This window comes from Colletotrichum lupini, chromosome 1 (genome assembly GCF_023278565.1).
Source record: "Colletotrichum lupini chromosome 1, complete sequence".
Classification (NCBI taxonomy): domain Eukaryota; kingdom Fungi; phylum Ascomycota; class Sordariomycetes; order Glomerellales; family Glomerellaceae; genus Colletotrichum; species Colletotrichum lupini.
The window spans coordinates 1,413,925-1,426,703 of NC_064672.1; the positions used below are offsets into that span (position 1 = coordinate 1,413,925).

Sequence of the window (12,779 nt, forward strand, 5' to 3'; positions counted from 1 at the left end):
CAAAAGGTTCACTTTCTGGATCGCTTACTGCCAAGCCGTTGAGATGGATGTGATGTAGACCGATGCAAGATGATGATGGCTGCATGGGAGAGATCGAGACAGCGAGGATTTCATGGGCGGGTGTCATGGGCTGGTGTCATGGGCTGGTGTCATGGGCTGGTGTCATGGGCTGGTGTCATGGGCCGGTGTCGAACTCTAACTTCCATCGCCCTTCATCACTACCTGGCAGGAACACATATTACACAACACCAATAGCCTTAGGCCACAGCTATTGCGAGAGTCTAGAGGACGGTGTAGAACTAAAGGACACGAAGAACAGGGGATATTGCGATGTATTGAGAACTGCCGAGTTGAATACCGCCACTCTCGTCAACGGACAGTATTAGAGAAGGCGAAGGACGAAGGATATGCATTGGGTTCGCGAGCCTGAAAGATATTTCATCATCAGAGAGATGGCTCCACGGTGGTACGCAAATCTTCGTCAAGAGATGAACCAATGATTCCATTATAGCATAGGACACACAATTCTCTCTTTCTCATTAACTGGCTCGCACCATGATGTGATATAACTACCTGGCTCCAATTCGTAGTATCTTCCATACGCACACCATATGCCATTATTGCGACCCGCTCAGAATCCTTCTGGTCAAGTTAAATCATATGCCCCCGAGGGGTGATCTTGACTCATTAAACATCACATTCGCTCAGTATCTCGGACCCATGATAGCTTTCAGGAGCTTCTCATACGGTATGTCACCCACTTCAGGACCGTAGCGGTCAATCGCGACCTGGCAGAGATCGATAGCACCTTGCTCCAAATCTTCCAAAATTCTATTTTCGTCTATGCGATGATTTGGCTTGGAAGTGTCGAGCAAACGATGAAAAGATGTTTGGTGTAAGTTTCTGATGTCCCACATCAATTTGAATCTTGCGATGAAAAGTTCTTCCGTCTTTTCCGAGGAGCCAGAGGGAATAGGCTCAGTCTGTGTGCCATGGTCCATATTCGTCAATACCGGCCGTGGCGAATCGAGGCTGGCGTCGACTCTATCTGTATACTGTACTGGTACCATGGCACGGATTGGTGGAGCCTGGTCGACTCCTTCCACCGACATCGTCGGAGGCGCATCCACACTAGACGACCCTCTGCCAATTGTACCTTGGGCGTGTCTCACAACATCAGTTTCTGCAGATTGCGCTTTGTTCACCGATGCAGAATCAACCGCATCTTTTACCACTTTGATACCATCATTCTCAATAGCATCTGACGATGGCTGTTGTTCATGCCTGGTAGCCAGGCCTGGAGCCCGTGACAGTGTTCTGCGTTGGAAATGAGCAGACGAAATGGCTGGCAGCGGGATCGGTGATGTGGAAATCAACGTCGTCTGGGAAGAACACTTTTGCTTCTTGTAAGATGGATTGTCGATCATACCAGCTTCTTTTCTCTTGACGAAGTTGATCCTGGTCGTCTGAGCTCCGTTGCCTCGCTCCGCCGATCCTTGGACTTTAGCGGGTTCGATTTCCGATGTATGAGGTCTGAGGATTTTTCCCTGTTTAATCACACCCTGGGAGTCTTGGTTGGGCTCTGGAGTCCCTGGGTGCGTGGTACCCATTTGCGTAATACCCATTTCAGGGGCCTCTTTCTCTGCCCTACTTCCGACTGAGAATGGAAGCTGACGGCGGGGAGGAAGCATGTCTTGAATCTGGGTGCTAGAACTAGGTCTTATTGTTCGTTCGTCATACTTGGCGAAAGTGACTTCATCGGTTGATGGGCTGAGATTCCAATGACGGAAGTCTTGCGAAGCTGGCGGTGGGCGTACTGATGGCCGTCGTTGGGCAAATGTAGAAGGTGTAGAGACCGCGAACCTGTACTCTGTATTCGACGGAGCTGTTTGCGATGCGTATTCATTCGGCATCTCTGTGAATGCAGTGCGAGATCGGCTGAAGTTGTAAGGTTTTTCAAATCCATTTGAAGACTGGTGAACAGACCCTGCGCGTTGACTGACGGACGTTAAAGGCCGGTACATCTGCACAGCTACACTGCTGGCTCGAGGTATCGAGTGGCTTCCTTCCGAAGGAAATTGTGTCCCCGGAGGCGACCCCAGCCGACCTCGGTATTCTTGTCGTATCGCACTTGCATTATGCCTCGAGGAGTAGGGCTGGGTCGCAGCAGAAGTTTGAAAGTCGCCTGCAACCGAGGATGACCGAAATTGCTGCAGTGGAGTGGGCTGGCGACGAGATGATTGCATCGGTCTGGCCTGAAAGCCGAGACTTTGAAAAAGGCCTAGTACTTGGTCTTTATCACTCTGGCTTTTGAATCTTAGACGGATCTGTTGATCGACCTACAAATGGTCAGCAGACATCCCCGGTACGAGCATAGAATGTGGACGTACGCTACGAAGGCTCTCTCTAATGACCAAGATATTGGCCCCGGGGCAGTAGCCCAGCATGTAGTCGGCGTCTCTTGGAATAGCTCCATCTCGACTTCCAAGACCGAGCTTGAGCTACATTCTGTCAATAAGCGCGTGCTGTCCAGACTACGAGGCGACTTACAGCCTGCGCCCCCTGTCTCGGCACAATGAGAACATGGTTTGGTTCTCTGTTGGCATTGCCTCGGGATCCCATAGCATCTGCGAGAAGTATCTCCTGTTTCAAGTTTAGGACGGCATTTTCGACGCTGGAGGTGCATAACCAGTCTTTCTCACGGTGGCGTCTCTCGGAGATTGTCGCATGGATCAGTGTGAACGTCCAGTTCTGGGGTTTCTGTACTTTGGGTGGCATGTTCGGGATACACAGAGCCGTGCTTCTGATGGTAATATGTGTTAAAAGTAGAACCTTCAAGTATACCTATAGCTCGAGAAAACGAGGTCGACCAAGTCATCGATACCACCAAACTGTGTAATTAGTAACATGAGGCAGGGGTGTATAGCATTTCATTGGTGATAGGGTTCTTGGATGGATTGAGCAGAGCAAAGCAATGATCAACGAATACTCCATATGAGGGTTGAGTAGTGGGCTGGAGACAGTCACAGGCCAAGTGAGGTTGAATGGTGGTTGCCCTGAAGAACAAATAGGAAGGAACCCTGACTCTGGAGAGTAGGCAAGTGACAGTCGGGGCAAGGGTCTAGCTTCTCTCCAGTCTTCACCCATGCCTCGAGCTGCAGATGGAAGGTGCAGCTCATGTGGACCCGATCCTAATCGGGATTTAAGTGGTACCTTTAGCGCAGGGACCACCAGATTGAACTCGCAGTCACGTGAAGATAAGCGCAGAGGTTACTAGGGATTTCTCAACGTCGCGTAAAGGCAAAACACGGTCGGTTGGTTGTCCCGGCGCATCACTACTGATCGCAGAGGGCCCTGAACTTGCGCAAGAGCACACTTCATCCCCACCCTCTTCCATTGGGAGTCGACAACGCGTTTTACAACACACAGATTCAGGCAGTTCTTGTCGCAACACCTCGCGCAACCTTCTCCAACAACTTTGGTCCTGTAGAAGAACTCGAAGCTCTTCTGCGAGCCTCACACCGGGCTACGATCTCGAACCAGTGAACCCGACTTTGCTAGCAGGCTGCCCGTCAGTTTGCCTCACCCCGAACGTACAATTCCATCTGCGCGTCCACTAACAGGGAAACAGCAGCCTGCTCGATCGACCGACCCATCATGGCGCCCAAAGAAGCTGAGGTCGAGCTTCATGCTATCAGCCGAACCCCCGAGTATGAGGATTTCATGGCCAAGCTGAAGGCCTACCACCAGGAGCGGGGCACTACTCTAGAGGCCGAGCCCAAGGTCGGACCGGTATATCTCGACCTCTACAAGACTTTCACCCACATCTGCGCGAACGGTGGCTATGATAAGGTGTCTGATGAGAAGCTGGCCTGGCGCCGGATGGCGGAGCAGCTCGGCATCCACTCGTCCAACGTTGCCTCAACTGCCTTCTCGTTGAAGGAGAAGTACTACAAAAACCTTGCTGCATACGAGATTAAATTCTTCCACGGCAAGGAACCTCCACCAAAGGACATTTTGGAGGATGTCTCTGCTAAGGGTGGTGGTCTTTTGTCTCGAACCAGAGAGAACTTCCGTGGAGCGAAGCGCGACAGTGGCACGGCTGCTGACTCTGCCGCGGCTTCTGGCGATGATGGCACCCCTACACGAGAGCGCCCGACTCCAGATGCGGCACCAACATCCAGCGTGAGAGCTTCTCGTGGCCTACGCGAGGCACCGCCCCAGAGAGTCATCTTTCAACCCGATACAGGCCCTGCTAGGCCGACTCGCCACGTCTCTGGCCAACAGCCGAGCCACCTCAACACTCCTACCCCAGGCGGCCATTCAGGCAGTCATCATGGAACACCGCAACAGGTTCAGCACACTCCCGTGCCTCTTCCTCACCAACCAAGAGCTCCACCGCGTGGACCGAGCGGCAGCTATAATCCGCCCAACCCAGACAACACGTCGGCATCAGTTGAGTCTTACCTTCCCCGCTCGCTTCAGCCACCGAACCAGCAGCACGTTCTCCCCATGCGCCCTGTCGATACACCAAGCAATAATCCGGCCGAATTTGCTCGCCGCCGACATGTAGCTCGCTCCCTCCTGGAGCCTCCTCGCCGCAGTGGACCCTATCCTGGAGGTAAAGACATCCTCACTCTCTCGTCAAAGTGTATCAAGCCGTTAACTTGTGTTCAGTTGGATTCGAAGGACCAAATATCTACATTCGCTGTCTGATGGCTTTGCGCTCTGCCATCTTTGAAGAGCAGCAGTTCGCGCTCTACCATTTGGTCAAGATCAGTTATGAACGCCACGACAAGTTCAAATTCGAAGGCTTCCCCGGCCTCAGCGAAGGTCTCGTCGAAAAGGTTCTGGAGATTGGCAGCATTTTCTATGATGTCAAGTGGAAGATCTCCTGGGTTTCGCAAAACGCCGCCGACAATTTCGACACCCTCGATGGCAATGAAGGAACCGAGGACATTCTGGAACGTATCGACAGTTTGGAGCCAAAGGAAGTCAACGAACTCATTGTACCTGAGCACCTATCTGATCAGATGGTCCTCGTCAATGAGGCTGCTTTGACTCTCAGGAACATGTCACAGCTCCGTGAGAATGCTGCACACTTGGCTGAGTTTTTGCCGATCAAAGACCTGATTTGCATTGTCTTGAGTCTCCCCAAGCACGAGTGGTTGGTTGAGTTGAAGCACCAAATGTTGGACATTGCAGAGGCTTTGACACCCTACTTGGAGATTGACTCTCGCGATCCCCTCTACAAGGTCCTCATGAAGCAACTGAAGGGCTCCGACGATCGGGGTATCATTCTCACGGCTCTTCGAGCACTTGGTCGTATCTCGATGAATCTTGAAGCCACCAACAGGCTGGACAAGGTTCCTACGGCTATCTTGACCAAGATTAGCGAGCTGATGCTTCTGAATGACGACGAGCTCAAGGATGCTTGCCTCGACTTCCTGTACCAGTACACTGCGGTTGTCGGCAACGTGGACAATTTGGTCAAGTCTCTTAACTGCGAGCACCTGATCCATCATCTTGTTCGTCTGCTTTCGCACAATGCTAGACGATACCAGGTGGAAGAGGTTCTGAAGCCTGCGCCGAAACCGGCCACCAGCAACGACCCGGCCGCCATGCCTGAAGACCTGTTACAGGATCTATTGAAGCTAGAAGAGCCGGAGAGATGCAACCAGTGGGTCAAGTGCTTCTTCGAGGAAGTCAACGACTCTTTTGTCACCCAAATCGCAGCTTGGCAGGCGTACCAGAATGCCTTCAAGGCCGCTCTGCAGGCCATTGACCAGCCTCTCATCACTCCGGCGGACTTCATCAGAAACAGCTGTGCGGCGTATAAGAGCTCCAAGGCTGAAGTGTGGGCCGGCACTGGAAATCCCGGCCAGGTTCAGCAGAAGTTCATTATCCGCGGAATCCAGTGTCGACTTCGACCTGTGGGCCTAGACGGCCGGGTCTTTGTCCGTTGTCTATGGGACTCGGCTTCTGGTCGACCCAACGAAAAGTGCGGTCACTTTTTCGGAACCAAGGAGACCATGTGGAAGCATGTCGTTACTACCCATCTCAAGTGGGTTCGGAATGACAAGGGTGGTTTCGACAACAAGGAGGAAGAGGTGAGATGCCAGTGGGCTGACTGCACCAAGTACAAGAAGCCTACGAAGATGAAGCTCGCCCTCATGGGCCACCACCTTCAAACCCACTGCTGCCAGAGCTTCAACGGCATCGCCATCAACGAGAAGAAGGCGCAAGCAGGACCCCAGCCTAGTGACAGTCTTGTGGTTCACTTTGAAGAGACTGCCACGGCTCCCGACGAGCAAAACCCCGCCGCTCCTCCTCAAGCAGCCGGCATCCCTCTCAGCGCGGTGCTGATTCTTCGCAATATTGCCCGCAATGTGGTCAAGACAAGCGCTCAGGAGGATCTGCTCAAGCAGCATGAGCTTGGAGGTGAGGCTGGTGGCTGGAACGAGCGCCTGTTCCGCAACGTTCTTCCCCGTCTCTACGAGATTATGACCGAGAATAAGGTTCTGGTAAGTTTTCTCCGCTGCTACTTATCCCCATTATGGCTACTGACGCGGAATCTCACAGCGGTCTCACGTTTTCTCCCTCATCGAATTCGCCGAGTCGGAAAGAGATTTGTAGGCGCATTCCAACAGCCTGCCTACTTACGATGCGCCATGCGTGGTGTTACGTTGCAGAGACCTGACTGGGCAGATGCTCTGGGTCCAGTCTGGCGACAAGGGGCTAATTTGGCCTTGATACACGACCGTGGACGCCATGAGACTGTAAAACGTCGAGGAAAACTGCGGTAGATGGCATCGTGTCCCGGACTAGAGAGCAAGCACAAAATGTGGGAAAACGGGTGATAAAAACTGTACTTTTTTTGGGATGGCAAATACCCAGGCGTTGAGGAGGAACGGCCATGAGAATTAGCAAGCAAGATAACGACTTTGTTTTCTTCCCCCCAAGCTGTAGAATAGAATCAATTGCGATCAAGGAAACGCCTCTGGAAATCACTATGAAGATTGTGTGTCATCGTTCTTCTTCAACAAGGCCTTTTTGCTGTGATCAGCCCCAAAATGCACGGTCTCTCATTCGGAGTTGAATCCGGATGACGGGAGTGTGGATTCGCTTGGTTTCCCAGGTCGGTCCCCTCCGTTTTTTTTTTTTTTAGCTCCACGATGCTTGCTTGCCTGCTTGCCTGCTAACCAACCCCCTAGGATTTTTCGGAAGTATCGTGAGTGTGGAGCCCCCCCCCCCCGAACGAGCACACCATCAACCAGCCAAGAACCTGTGCGTTTTTCCTTCCCGCTGTGGAGAAGGGGGGCCGACCAACTCAAATTCAACACGTCGTGGAAAGTTTGAGGTCCACCTCACGATAAGGCTGATTTGTTTCTCTCCCGTCGGCATTTGCCCCCCTCCCCAAGGTAAGGAAGGTAGTGTGGCTAGCTCCATCCCTGGAAGAAGGGAGAGTCCCACGATCGTTGAGTTTCCCGCGATGATCGTCGGTACAGCTGTCATTTGTCTTTTCTAACGCCAAAATAACATGAGATTACTGGTTCGGTGTGGAAAATGGCTCGGGCCGAAAGATGGTAATCTCTTCGCCCTCCCCCCCCCCCTCCCTCTCCGCCTTTTCCGGATAATTGGAAACCATGTAAGTGAAGCTGCGATGGCAACATTCCAGGCCTTGGCATCAAGTCATAAGACAACCTTCCAAAGGAGCCATTCAATCATTGTAACTGCAACCATGACACAAGACCTCGAGACCGAGTGTCACCTACAATGTCAACAGCATAACCTTTCTGGAATGGTGGGAGAGCAGCCTCACTTCCCCAGATTCCCATAAACTCACCAAGATTCACAAAGGCCACCGTCATGTTGCATTCCACAAGGCTCAAACAAGAAAAGTGACGTAACACAAAAGACGTGTCTTTTCTCTTTGGATTCTATCCTGCGAAATTCTTTGTCTGATCTGTCCTGTCTACCGGGGAATCCCAGAGTCCAATCCCCAAAAATCATCTTTCTGTCCGTCCCACTCTATCCTCTTTTTGCTAGTCTGGTTGCCCAAAGCCACAGAGGGGGAAACACCCAAAACCATTGGAAAAAAAAGAACCTCTAGTCCAAATCCCCATTTCTTTTGGTTTGTTCCTGTTGACTCCTGAAACTACCTTGCCTGCTTTGAGAACAAACACTTGCGCGAGAGAGAAATGATGACTGACAGACGAAAGTCAAGAGGGCTGAATGGGTGCTGTGCGACCCTTGGACCACTGGGGGGTATAGTCCCGGAAGACTTTTGTCGGATCGGTAAAAGGAAAAAAAAAAGCAATGACACTAAGAAATCGGCACGAAGTCGCCATAGTGTAGGCGACCATGTCGGAGCAATGATGCTGGTTCCACTGGTATCACGTCTGCCCATGGCAAATTTACCATCTGTGTGGACCAGCGATGCTCTTCATCGTAGCTGCATGACAGGACGCAGCCCGCAAGCTCAAGACTCGCCAGGTACATGCCAGACCTACCCTAAGGCGACGCAACAAAGCAAAGCCCGGGGAATGGCCACATTGATGTATGGGCTTAGTAGCAAGTGTAACCACCATCGATAATGACGTTGGAGCCAGTCATGAAGCTGGAGGCATCAGAAGCCAGGAAGACGCAGAGACCGTTAAGGTCGTCGACAGCACCAAGGCGGTCCTGGGGAGTCAGGGACTTCCAGATCTTCTTCTGGGCGTCAAGGGCAGGGACTCGGTTGAGGGCAGTGTCCATGTAGCCAGGGGAAATGCAGTTGACGCGAATGTTGTACTTGGCCCACTCAGCAGCAAGGGACTTGCCAAACTGAATGACACCAGCCTTGGAGGCGTTGTAGCAGGACTGCTCCTGGGGGTAGTTGACAATGCTGCCAGACATGGAGGCGACCAGGATGATGGAGCCAGGCTTGCCAGCCTTCATCATGGCGCGACCAACAGCCTGGGACATGAGGAAAGAACCAGTCAGGTTGATGTCGATAAGACGGCGGAACATGGCGGGGTCGTAAGTCTCGGCCTTGATGTTGGAGCTGTTCAAAAGAAGAAGTGTTAGTGGGTCTCGCTAAGCGACAAGGGGCGAATGCTCAGGTGCTATGCGTTTTGTGCACGCTGCATTATGGGGATTATGACGTACTCAGCGATACCGGCAGAGTTGACCAGAACATCAGGAGCGCCGTAGAGCTCAACCACGGAGTCGACTGCAGCGTTAATGGCAGCGCCGTCACGGACATCCACCTTAAAGAAGGTGACGGGCAAGCCAGTCTTCTGGTGCAGCTCGGCAGCAGCCTCGTCACCCAACTCCTGGTTGGCATCGAAGATGACCAGGGCCTTGGCACCAGCCTCAGCGCAGGCACGAGCCATGTAGTTACCCAGACCACGGGCACCACTGTGAACAGGAAGTTAGTCGTGATGTTGTTTGACAGCTCTTGTTTTTTTAGGGCGAAATAATCAATTGAAGCAATGATCTCGCAATTGACGGCAATTGAAGGGGAGAAACGTACCCAGTGACCACAATGGTCTTGCCCATGACAGAGAGCTTCTGCATCATGGGAGGCATGGAGTCGAAGGTCTTACGGGTGAGGGGGACGACATCGTCATTCTCAGGGCCGGGAACAGGGGACTCGGTGGGAGGGCGAGAGTCGTGCTCGCGGACGGGAATGGAGAAGTGGTCGGATTGACCAGTGCCCTTAGCATCGGGAGCGTAGACAGAGACAGGAACCTCCTTCTCGCTGACAACGTCGCTCTTGAAGGCGCGAGCAGAGACGGAGAAGGGACGGGCAGCCTGGCTGCGGATGGCGACGCGGGGAGCGAAGCGGGCGGTAAGACGGAAGGCAGAGCGAGCGGCAGCCATTTTTGCGATCGGTCAGGTGGTGATGAGTAGGATACGAGGTAGGATTGTTTATGGTAGGGAGGAGGGAAAGAGTTGGTCAACGCGAGAAAGGTCTTGACCGGTGATGAAGGTGCGAAGATGGAGGAGAGTCGCAGAGATTCGCAGAAGTCGAGCTTGATGGGAAGAAAAACAATGATGGAATGCGAATGTGGGTGGGAAAAAAAAAGTTGGACGGGCAAGCAAGTGGAAGGAAGTAGGTGTCCAAGTTGATATAGGTAGGTCCAAAGGGGGGAAAGGGAAGGTGTGGCCCGTGTAAGCTACCTAAGGTAAGGAAGGAAGGGACCGGCAGTCGAGACGGTCCAAGTGAGGTAAGCTTGGGAAGGTACAGTACGGTATTCGTAGCGTAAGAAAAGGTAGCTGAAGTGGAGGTACCTTGTGTTCGCCGGCGCAGGATGATGTGAGGCAGAACGAAGAGTTGGTGGTTTATTGTGCGTGCCTCACCTTAAAACGTTGATCACCCAGCTACCTTGCCTTACGCTGAGCTGAAGTGGAGGAGAGCTGTCCGTATCGGTACCGTCACTAAGGTAGCTTCGTACCTTCCTAGTGTTGCAAGTGATGGACGTGGAGATTCTGAGCGTGGCGTGCGGCGATTGCGGAACCGTTCTAGTGCGCGCCAGGGGTCCCAGTTTAAAAAAAAAAATAAAACAAATATCTAATCACTCCATCCATGAGAAATTCCTGGTGCTGGAGCTCATGTGGGCGTCGACGCGGTGAATGGCATTGTTTCGGCCAGTCGGGATGGCGATGCTGGCTGGGCGAGACGGGCAATTGGGTGACCTGGGCACACCCACTTCCAACATGACTGCGGCTCTACTCTGTTAAGAGACTGCAGATGCTGCATACAGGGGTTGTGGCCACGGGGGTTCTCTCGCTCGGGATTGGGGGCAACAAGATGCAGAGAACACCACCTCACACCACGCGCTTGGGCGACCACGAAGCGGGAAGCACCTGGATTGGCCTTGCCTGGCCAGCTCGCGGGATGAATCCGAACGCTACAGATCCGGCGAGCGTCACCTTACGCTTGGCAGGAGACGGAAGGTTTCGAAGCATTCGAAACAGCGGTGATTGTGAGTAGGTAGGTACTCCGTCAACCTGTATCCGCATACGAAGTACTAATTGAGGCTTGATAGAAATGGCAGGGCGATGCGACTGAAAGGGGTCCCGCCCTTTCCCAGCGTCCCTACCTGGTTCCTTGAGGCCAGTTTCCATGAGCGTGTCAGTTTCCAGGACACCTCTCAGCGTCCTAATGGCAAGAGCGGCCCCCATGGTGACCCTAGCAAGGTGTTTGTTTGGCAATCTGGCCGTACTTTTGCACCGAACGGCAGCACCAATACCTTTGGGTTCAGCATCCCATGGAAATCTGGTGTGGACGGGAGTGTGGTGTGGAAGCTGGGATGGTCGACGCTAGCAATGAGGTGTGGAGTGCAGCTTGCAGGCCTGGTGGGTGGCGGCTACTCCGTCCTGCACCTTGCCCGGCTTCCTGTCCGTCAAGCCATCCGGGATGTCTTAGCGTAGAGGACCCCCATGTGAATCCACTCTACCGTAAAATGGGGCCAAGTTGAGAGATCCTGGATATCTACTGTAGCGTTTGAAAAGGTGCAAATACGTCACCGCTGCTTGTTTGACCCGCCGCACGTCCGCCGCCTCACACCCGCCGCCACAACTCAAAGAGCAGACGAGACGAAAGATCAGAATTGGTTGAGTCTGTCGAGCTCATGAGCTTGCTCATGGTCCCTGAGTCTTGACAATGAGGCTATCAACATACTGCATGAATGTCGGGTCACGGTGACAGCGCATCCGACTGCACCTTGCCGGTCCGATGGGTCTAGATGGGATGAAAGTCGCCGCTGTTGTTATCTTTGCGACCAAAGGCAAGCGAAAAAAAAAGAGAGGATGCCAAAGCTTAAGTCCAAGTCGCTTTGCCGTTGCTTATTGTGTGTACTGAAGATAAGGCTATGATACCAAGGTCACCAGCACCGCAAGCGCATTCCGTAAGTTTAGGTATGGAGGGGAACTGCGTCTCGGGCGTCATTTCCTAGGCCATGGTGTTGGAAGATGTAAAACAACGACATGTCGCGCTGCAACAATTATATGGGGGCCCTGCTTGGTGACAGCAACTCTCCGACTGAGCCGACAGTGCTGAAAATTGCTCTCTTCGTCTTGTCATCTCATATGGGAATTGGTTCCCAAGCCATGCCCTCTGTCAGGTATTGTGTGTCGGATGCCGATTCTTACAGAGTTGTGTCCCCGTATTCGATGGTCGATGAGCCCCCCTCCATTATGTCAGTCTCATCCGGACGAGTCTCCAACATCTGTCAGCTTCAGTCGTCAACTCTGTAGGCTGACCGGTGCACTTTTGCATCATAACCATTGTCTACATGTCAGAAGGACCCACAACGGCCACTTTTAGCTGTAACTCCACAGATAATGACGGGCTTTGCGGACCCCTATTTCTTACGGATCTGAGTTGATGCAGCAGGTGTGACGATTCAGGATTACTCCAGTCTGCCAAACTCTCCATTTTCCCGCCTAACAACGGTACCAACGGCGCGAAAGCTACGCAACGGCTTAGGTGGCAAAGATTCGTGTGTCGATCACTGCTTCGCTTGTCCTAAGGACTTTGTTCTGACTAGCCTGCGGGAATGAACTGACGCTATGATGCTGACAATGGAGGTTAAGTCGCTCCAGATCGTTTCTGAGAGCATGTTCTTGAGTCTTTAGGCTGGAAAAGAGACTTGCGCTGCAACTTGCCTCTATCTCGAAGAGCATGACGTTGCGTTGCCGCCTTCTCATCGTTTAGACAGCTCGCCATCCAGCTTAATTCCGGCAACGAGCTCAGACCAACAAAGTGTTCCCTGATGATTGAAGCTATG

The 12,779-nt window shown here is 52.7% G+C and overlaps 7 protein-coding genes across 7 annotated transcripts; 3 read left to right on the plus strand and 4 right to left on the minus strand.

Moving 5' to 3' along the window:
- Nucleotides 1-444: 444 nt before the first annotated feature.
- On the minus strand, nt 445-618 carry CLUP02_00388 (uncharacterized protein; the record flags this gene model as incomplete). The annotated part of the gene is made up of 2 exons (XM_049279438.1): nt 445-543; nt 607-618. 2 exons carry the CDS (start codon nt 616-618, stop codon nt 445-447), a joined length of 111 nt encoding a protein of 36 aa, XP_049135395.1.
- An 86-nt stretch (nt 619-704) lies between these two features.
- CLUP02_00389 (uncharacterized protein) lies at nt 705-2,778 on the minus strand (the record flags this gene model as incomplete). The annotated part of the gene is made up of 3 exons (XM_049279439.1): nt 705-2,339; nt 2,391-2,501; nt 2,551-2,778. The coding sequence occupies 3 exons, from the start codon at nt 2,776-2,778 to the stop codon at nt 705-707; spliced, it is 1,974 nt and encodes a 657-aa protein (XP_049135396.1).
- An 879-nt stretch (nt 2,779-3,657) lies between these two features.
- Nucleotides 3,658-6,636, plus strand: CLUP02_00390 (arid/bright DNA binding domain-containing protein; the record flags this gene model as incomplete). Its single annotated transcript, XM_049279440.1, has 3 exons — nt 3,658-4,621; nt 4,678-6,524; nt 6,583-6,636. 3 exons carry the CDS (start codon nt 3,658-3,660, stop codon nt 6,634-6,636), a joined length of 2,865 nt encoding a protein of 954 aa, XP_049135397.1.
- Nucleotides 6,637-8,568: 1,932 nt separating this feature from the next.
- Nucleotides 8,569-9,867, minus strand: CLUP02_00391 (short-chain dehydrogenase; the record flags this gene model as incomplete). The annotated part of the gene is made up of 3 exons (XM_049279441.1): nt 8,569-9,046; nt 9,151-9,402; nt 9,518-9,867. 3 exons carry the CDS (start codon nt 9,865-9,867, stop codon nt 8,569-8,571), a joined length of 1,080 nt encoding a protein of 359 aa, XP_049135398.1.
- Nucleotides 9,868-9,915: 48 nt separating this feature from the next.
- On the minus strand, nt 9,916-10,706 carry CLUP02_00392 (uncharacterized protein; the record flags this gene model as incomplete). Its single annotated transcript, XM_049279442.1, has 4 exons — nt 9,916-10,019; nt 10,190-10,278; nt 10,348-10,509; nt 10,567-10,706. 4 exons carry the CDS (start codon nt 10,704-10,706, stop codon nt 9,916-9,918), a joined length of 495 nt encoding a protein of 164 aa, XP_049135399.1.
- A 32-nt stretch (nt 10,707-10,738) lies between these two features.
- CLUP02_00393 (uncharacterized protein) lies at nt 10,739-11,608 on the plus strand (the record flags this gene model as incomplete). Its single annotated transcript, XM_049279443.1, has 3 exons — nt 10,739-10,973; nt 11,063-11,417; nt 11,503-11,608. 3 exons carry the CDS (start codon nt 10,739-10,741, stop codon nt 11,606-11,608), a joined length of 696 nt encoding a protein of 231 aa, XP_049135400.1.
- Nucleotides 11,609-11,976: 368 nt separating this feature from the next.
- On the plus strand, nt 11,977-12,552 carry CLUP02_00394 (uncharacterized protein; the record flags this gene model as incomplete). The annotated part of the gene is made up of 3 exons (XM_049279444.1): nt 11,977-12,188; nt 12,247-12,286; nt 12,400-12,552. 3 exons carry the CDS (start codon nt 11,977-11,979, stop codon nt 12,550-12,552), a joined length of 405 nt encoding a protein of 134 aa, XP_049135401.1.
- Between the last annotated feature and the right edge of the window lie 227 nt (nt 12,553-12,779).